Source organism: Octopus bimaculoides, chromosome 12, assembly GCF_001194135.2.
Source record: "Octopus bimaculoides isolate UCB-OBI-ISO-001 chromosome 12, ASM119413v2, whole genome shotgun sequence".
Lineage (NCBI taxonomy): Eukaryota > Metazoa > Mollusca > Cephalopoda > Octopoda > Octopodidae > Octopus > Octopus bimaculoides.
The window spans coordinates 61,617,076-61,625,541 of record NC_068992.1 but is presented as its reverse complement, the minus strand read 5'-3'; the positions used below and the strand labels follow the sequence as shown (position 1 = coordinate 61,625,541).

The 8,466-nt window shown below is 36.8% G+C and overlaps 1 protein-coding gene across 4 annotated transcripts in view; it reads right to left on the bottom strand.

The window, feature by feature from the left end:
• Window positions 1–8,466, bottom strand: part of LOC106873224 (uncharacterized) — an 81,593-nt gene that overhangs the window by 19,276 nt on the left and 53,851 nt on the right. For all 4 annotated transcript variants that reach the window (XM_052972215.1, XM_052972214.1, XM_052972217.1 and 1 more), the window contains 2 exons: window positions 6,106–6,338; window positions 543–633 (listed from right to left, as the gene is read on the bottom strand). In XM_052972215.1, the coding sequence (XP_052828175.1) occupies window positions 543–633; window positions 6,106–6,338 (324 nt within the window). The remainder of the gene's footprint in view (window positions 1–542; window positions 634–6,105; window positions 6,339–8,466) is intronic.

The following is an 8,466-nucleotide window of genomic DNA, read 5'->3' as shown; positions in this document are numbered from 1 at the left end:
AGGTACGTACACTCTAAGACCTAATTAGTAATTTAAGATATATACTTGTGAATTTTAAAAATTTATCATTCATTGCTTCTTTTTGTGTTTTACAGCAGAGATGTGATCCACAGGTTCAAATGCACTAACAATTCACCCCTAATATTAGAAAGATTCTCAACTCCTAATCTGAACTGTTAATTTATTAAAAATCGTACAAAGATCCCTTTATTTCTTTACTATTTTCATTGATTACACAGAAACTAACACAAGATCCCACAGAAGTTCTTCATGTGATATCATGCCATATTGATTATTTATCAAAGGAATGAAATAGTGCTATCCATGATTACCAATGACTCGAATTTTTAAGAAATTGGTATCAAGTAAACAAAACAATAAATATGTGAATTCTATGCATCTATTTCTTTTAGTTTCATTAATTTCAATTTCAAATTTCTAAGCCTGCTTTGAATTATTACAAAATGATTGGCTCCCTTGTAATAGCTGTACCCATTAGAGAGACTACATGTGGTTGATTTAGTTGTTCAATGAAATCTTACTGTTCAGGAGTTTACAAGAATATTCAGGTGAGTTTGTCTTTATGTTAACACAACCGTATTCTTCTCCAGCACGCATTCTTGTCATGGCAATCTGAGGAATTATAAAAGAAGATTTTTAGCAGATTAGTTTTATTATATATTTAAATTCACAGAAAATGTCTACATTGATAGATTGGCAATTTTTGCCTTTATGAATCTGGTGTTATGATCAATATTTCATCCATTTCAACAGCCAATTTATGCTTGGAACATAAATTCAAAATCTATGTCTTTTAGCTTGTGTGCGCGCGTGTGTGTGTATGTGTGTCATCATCATCATCATCATCATCATCGTTTAACGTCCACCTTCCATGCTAGCATGGGTTGGACTATTTGACAGAAGATTGGCGAACCAGATGGCTACACCAGGCTCCAATCTGATTTGGTAGAGTTTCTACAGCTGGATGTCCTTCCTAACACCAACCACTCCAAGAGTGTAGTGGGTGCTTTTACGTGCCACCGGCACGAGGGCTGGTGAGGCGGTACTGGCAACGGCCATGCTCAAAATGGTGTATTTTACATACCACCTGCACAGGAGCCAGTCCAGCGGCACTGGCAATGATCTCGCTCGAATGTTTTTTCATGTGCCACCAGCACAAGTGCCAGTAAGGTGATGCTGGTAACGATCATGCTCAAATGGTGCTATTTATGTGCTACTGGCATGGAAGCCAGGCAGCTGCTCTGGCAATGATCACACTCGGATGGTGCTCTTAGCGCTCCACTGATACAGGTGCCAACACGACTTCAGTTTCATTTGCCCCAACAGGTCTTCGCAAGCAAAGTTTGGTGTCCAATGAAGGAAAAGTATGCATAAGTGGGCTGGTTACACCCCTGGTAGAGGCCTCGGATTATGGTCTCACTTAGCTTGCCGGGTCTTCTCACGCACAGCATATTTCCAAAGGTTTCGGTCAGAAGTCATTGCCTCAGTGTGAACTAATGTTTGAATGTCGTGCTTCACCAGCTCATCCCAGGTCTTCCTGGGTCTACCTCTTTCACACGTTCCCTCAACCGCTAAGGTGTGGTACTTTTTCACACAGGTATCCTCATCCATTCTTGTCACATGACCATACCAGCGCAATTGTCTTTCTTGCACCATCCACAGATCTGGTCAGTGGCTCTCAGCAGGTTGTCCTGTAGAAGCCTCCAGTTGTCTTCTACATCATGTGACGCTATATCCCTTTCTGTTTCATTAAAGGCTTCGAGTAATAAGTCTCTAAATCTCTGTCCATTCGCAGGATCTTTAAGCTTCCAGACCCTTTTTCTTCATGCTGGTCGTCTTCTGGGCAACCGCTTAGCCCTGATCCTGAAGTCACTAACTACTAGTCTATGTTGTGGGGTACATTCTTCACTTGGGAAGGTTTTGGCATTTATAAGCAGCCATCTTTCCCTTTTCCTGGCGAGGATGTAGTCAAATTGGCTAGTGTGTCTACCAGAACGGTAGGTGACTAGGTGAATGGCAGGTTTCCTGAAGCTAGTATTGCAAACCATAAAGTCAGTTGCATCACAGAACTCCAGCAGCCTGGTTCCTTCCTCATTGTGGGAACCAAAACCATAGCCTCCATGAACATGTGTATAATTTTGTAGGACACTAAATTGTGCATTTATACCATTCATCCAAGGCACACATAACCTGTCCCTTCATTTAGGACTTGTAGAATGGGTTGTCTGAGCACAGATGAGGCAGTATGGTAAGAAGTTTGTTTGCCAAGTGCATGATATGGGTTCAGTCCCACTGCATGGTACCTTGAGCAAGTGTCTTCTTCTACGAAGCTGGGCTAAAATCCAGAGGCTGTCTATGCAGTAGTGATGCTAGAGCTGTGAAATCTTGGGTTTACTGCTTTGAGTAAGAAACTGTCTTCAAAAGAGCCACACCATCAATGGAGAGTACTATGCAAACTTGTTGAGGCAATTATTATTGGCTGTCAAGACCAAATATACAGGAATGTAATATACAGGGATGTAAACACACCAGCATCGGTTGTCAAGCGATGGTGGGGGGACAAACACAGACACACAAATATATATATATATATATATATATATATATATATATATATATATATATATATATATATATATATACATATATACGACGGGCTTCTTTCAGTTTCCGTCTACCAAATCCACTCACAAGGCTTTGGTAGGCCCGAGGCTATAGTAGAAGACACTTGCCCAAGGTGCCACGCAGTGGGACTGAACCCGGAACCATGTGGTTGGTAAGCAAGCTACTTACCACACAGCCACTCCTGCGCCTATGTGTAGAATAATTGTTGTATTAAAAATATATGTAAAAATCTATGTAAATATGAATAAGTATAAATATATAAAATAATTATAATAAATATGTCAGTTTAAAAATTTTTAATTTTTAGTTTTAAAGCATCTTATGATCGTTTCACAAAAGCGCTGGCCTAATAATAGAATCCTATATTGATAAGCATTTATAGACAACTCTTCTGCTCTTCAGAGATATAAATTCTGAATTTGTATAATTTATCAAATGGTAGTTTTTTTTTTTTTTTTTTTAAATATGAAATAATATTATAAAAAGGTGTTTGTTTGAAATATAAATTAAATATTAAAAATTAAAAATTACTGCTTTGTATTTTGGTAAGTACACTTTAGTATGAGACTTTAATCCATATTTTCTTCCTTGGTTGGTCTTCTGTAATAATCCATAATAGTTATGTATAAAATCCATTATATCATCTGCTTTTGATTTTTGGTAAATAGACTTTAGTATGAGAATCTTGAGATTCATATATGCCTCTCTGGTCATTCTTCTGTAGTAATCCATAATAATTATATCTAAAATCCATTACGTTGTCTTGTATTCTGAATATAGTTCATAGACTTAAATAATATAATGTGAAATCATGTTTGAGGTTATAAAATTATAAATTGGTCAAAATATTTCTTTTATATTTAAAAAAAATTTTTTTTAATACAGCAACTATTCTACACATGTATATATCTTTCCGATGAATTTTCTAATATTGATTTCTTGATATCAATAATATATGATTTTCAAGTGAGATCGTTGCCATTGCCCCTGGACTGGCTCTTGTGTGGGTGGCACATAAAATACACCATTTTGAGCGTGGCCATTGCCAGTACTGCCTGACTGGCCCTCGTGCGGATGACACGTAAAAGCACCCACTACACTCTCTGAGTGGTTGGCGTTAGGAAGGGCATCCAGCTGTAGAAACTCTGCCAAATTAGATTGGAGCCTGGTGTTGCCATCCGGTTTCACCAGTCCTCAGTCAAATCGTCCAACCCATGTCAGCATGGAAAGCGGACGTTAAACGATGATGATGATGATGATGATCACTCATATTAAATACATAAATACTTTAATAGTATTAATACTTTGATACAATAGAGCACTCAATATAAATTCAGTATATAATATTCTCATTGAATATATTTAACTAAAGATTTATATACATATATCGTCTGTAAAAACCATAAATCCGAAAGAAGAAGCACACTCTAAGATGTAGAGCAGTATATATTAAAAATGGGGAAGGCTGGTTTATGTGTAACAATTAGGATTATCTCCCTTTGCTATTGGCTATTGAGTTCCAGCTGTGCTGCCATCTTATGGGCTCCAAAAAGCTAACAGGAACCTCCTGAAATGTAAACATGGCCTGAAAATCTCCGTTTTGGTTCGAGTGAGTCCTTTAGGATTCTCACATGTTCAACTATACCTAACGTGCAATACCTCGTCTCCTTGATGTAGAGTCCTGGGTTCTCAAGGATTATCCATGAGATCAGGTATGGAATCCCATCGTCTCTTAGTTGCCAGATGTAACTGGCCAGTGATGTTACATATCTTCTTTGCAGAACTCTGAGGAGGACCTGTTGTTGGAGAGATGTTGCTTGAAAGAGTTCCTGGAACATCCAATGTATCTCCACGGGCGTGTGTTGTTGGCACTGTATCTGTATCTGCTGGTGTTGTTGTTGGAGCAAGGACTGCTGGTGTTGGCGTTGCTGGAGGTGGCGGTGGTAGTGTTGGTAATAGTATCACCACTGCTGGTTATGGTGAAGGCACAATCGTTGTTATTGTGGTCCTTGTCATTGGTGGGAGAGTTACCACTGCTGCTAGAGGTGTCATTAGCTGTGGTTCCGCTGGTGTTTCTCCTACAACCACTGTCACTGCTGCTACTGTTGCCATTGTTCTATTATTGCTGTTATTGGTGGTAGTAGCACTGGACTTGTTGTAGTTGCTGTTAGGTCTGCTACTGTGGATGTTAGGGAAGCTGTTGGTAATGCTGCTGTTGTTACTGCTGTTGATGTCATCGGAGGAACTGCCAATGCTGTTGTTGGTGCTGCTGTTGTTATTGTTGTCAATGTTATTAACCGTGGCGATGGTGGCGGCATTTCTATTTCTGTTCTCATATTTATGGCTACTGCTACTTCTACCGGTGGTATTGCCAAGGTTTTGCTAGGACTTTGGCCTCCAGGGAACATCCTTAATTCCAGAACAGAGATGTTTTGGCCATGTTTACATTTCAAGAGGTTCCCGCTACCTTTTTTGGAGTCCACAAGATGGCAGCACAGCCTGAAGTTGATAGCCAATGGCAAAGGAAGATAATTCCCAACTGTTACTTTTGAGTAGTGAGGCATTTTCTCCTCCATAATTTTAAGAGATTGTCTTTCTCATTGGAGATCGGTGACTATCATATGCTGAAGAAGGGAAATAACCCTGAAACACGGGTCTGTACGTGTCACAGATCACGATGGGAGGGATAACTTCCCTTGGCAAAAAATAGACAGGACACAGATGTGTGTCGATAAGCCAGCTGGAGGAGATGTTCTCCTGGGGCTAAAAGCAACAGTAACATCCACCCTTAGGGGTCAGCCACATTTAAGTGGCAAATATACTTCACTTTATTGTGCAGTTACTGTTAATACCTCGTTCAGAGATTTAACATTGCTTATATATATACACACACACACACACACACACACACACACACACACACACACACACACACACACACACACACACACATATACATACACACATACATAATGAGAACACTAACTGTGAATAATAATTGTCTTATACTATGATAAACCCATCTAAAATATCTCAGCATCCAAAGAGGAAATGAAATGATGATGATGATGATGGTGAAGACACTGCTGATGATGGTGATGATAGTACATCTTCCTGTATATATGAACACATACACAAATACAAATACACACTGATACATACAAAATAACTCAAAGGAAAAAGGTAAGCCTGTATGTGATTATTAGACTTACTAGAAATAGGTACCAAATCTCCTTTAAGGCTCACCTTTTCTTAAGAATAAAGGACTGACTGAATTAAGACCTCAGGTATATGCATCTGAGAAAGCAACTTGATGGCCATGTCTGGAATGTCTTTGACCCCTAGGTTTTCTCAGCCTTGACTGGGAAAACTTGTGGGAGGTCATTACAATAAATAAATAAATAAACAATTAAAATTAAAAAAAGGATTAACGGAATTCAAGAAGGTAAAAGTCCTTACTTTGAATATGTCAAAATATTTGCCTTTGTTGACAAAGGATATTTCAGTCTCACCAATACTTATATTTCCAAAATTGATAAAAGCAGAAAATGTTGGGAGATAAGCTAACTTTTTGAACTGTAGCTGTCGTGAAAAGTTTGTTTCACTGCCAGTGATTCCAACAAATATCCATATTTTTTTTTTATCTTCAACTAGTTTTTGTCGAGAGGTTAGTTCTATTTTCCACACAGAATCTAGAAAAGAAAGAATAAAATAAATAAAGCTATAAAAACGATGGTCTGGTTGTTGTGATACATTAAAAAAGAGAAATGTGCTCTAAAAAATGATGAATTACTTGATATTTTGAGATCTGAGTAATTCCTCAACAAAAGATGACTGATTTTCTTAACATTGACCTTTTTGTTACCGTGTTTCTGTTGAAATACAATGTCTTGGTTTCAATTAATTTTGAGAATAATGAAGAATATATTAAATAACTTTATTTCTTCTAAGCTGTCGCTTGGAATATAAATTAACATGGAATTTTTTGATGGAAGTATTTCATTCAGATCACTTTAAAATAAGGAATTTGTATCATAGAACTTAAATAGTTTCAGGCAGGTTGATATCAAAAGAATTAAGAAATAAAGAAATGGTAGTTGTAACATTTATAGTTGTGTTATCTTTAATGAGTCAAATAGTTGATAAAAGAAAGAATTATCATCAACAATGTTTTTAATAACACTAAACATTTATAATATATGTAATATACAATTTGTTGTTTGTTTGTATATAAAATAATGAATAATGAATTTTAGCAGGGTGACCAAACTGAGAGCTTGATAACCTGCTAAACTAAACATTAAAAATTGAAAGGAGAAAATAAACAGCTTTGCAAGTTTAACTCAGTATTTATTGAAGAAGAGAGGTGTGAAATTTAACAAGCGACTTGTTAGAATATACATGTCGCTGAGGACATAAACAAGAATAGCAAAAATCTACTATACCAAAAGAACTAGTAATAAATTATAAGTGTTCTCTGAAGAGAACATAAGTTTGCTGCATAATTCAACATGAATGTAAAATGACATTAAGCATCATATAAGGTAAATGAAGGTTTCTGTGGGAATACTAGAAGTCATATTCACTTAGTGAGTTTACATACGTGAGGATGAATTATGATGTTGTCGATGTTAGCATTAGATGCAGTAAGAGCTGGTAGCAGTGATGAATTTTATTGTGCTGTTAGATGGAGAAAGCCAGCAAATAGTTTCCTGGTGCAAAACGCAAGCTAGACTCCTTAAGCAGAGAAAAACTGATCGATTTAAGTAAGTTGCTAGGCTCCGCAGAGATGTGTAAGAATTTTCCACCAAGAGAACATGTGATCTATTTGAGAGCATCTGATTGGCTGACCGGTTAATTTGGCATTATTGTTTAAGGGACAAATTGTGCCTAAAAACTAACCAATCAAAGTAAATGGTTAAAACATGATCTTTATAGCTAAGTGTTCTCTGCTACATCCAAACAACAACTATAAATAAAAGGGAGAGAGAATAGTTTGTCATTTATGCTTTTGTCAATCCATTCTGCTACAGAATAATGAATCTGTCAAAATAGGCTGCAAGAATATCTCATATAAATTAAAACGTAGTTGTCAGTTACAATAAGAATAATTTCTTGGAGAGGAAGTTGAGGAAGGAAAATTATCTTCAATAAAATAATTTTCATTCAGGATCCAAAGACAAAAGCCTTCCAGTAGCAACAAGAAGGGTCTCTACAGAGAGCTGAATTCTAGGATTTTTATAAATCCACTAAAACATTTTAGAATATTCCATGATGATTAACTGGGAAAATGTTAGAGGGCTGTTATAATAGAGTTCAGGGATCTAATAAAAATAGCTCTGGTTAGTATTACCAAAAATAGTATTATTCATCAGTGGTTTTAACTTTTAAACTTAAATATTCCAGGTTCAGATTTGAGGAAGGCTATTTGCGTGACACCTTGGGCAAGTGTCTTCTATGATAACCTCTGGCCAAGCAAAGACTTGAGAGTAGATTTGGTAGACAGAAACTGAAAGAAGACTGTCATATATATGTGTGTGTGTGTGTGTGTGTGTGTGTGTGTGTGTGTGTGTATACATGTGTGTGTGTGTGGAAAGAGTGCTTGTGTTTTCTTGTCTGAGCAATAACTGTAAATGGCCACCACTGTCATACAAGTGGAGTTCTTCATTTCAAGTCTGATGTAAAAATATGTCTCACTATTTTTTATCTTTTACTTGTTTCAGACACTAGACTGTGGCCATACTGGGGTACTACTTTGTAAAATTTTAGTTGAATAAATCATCTTTAATACTTTATTTTTTTTGTTATAACCTGGTACTT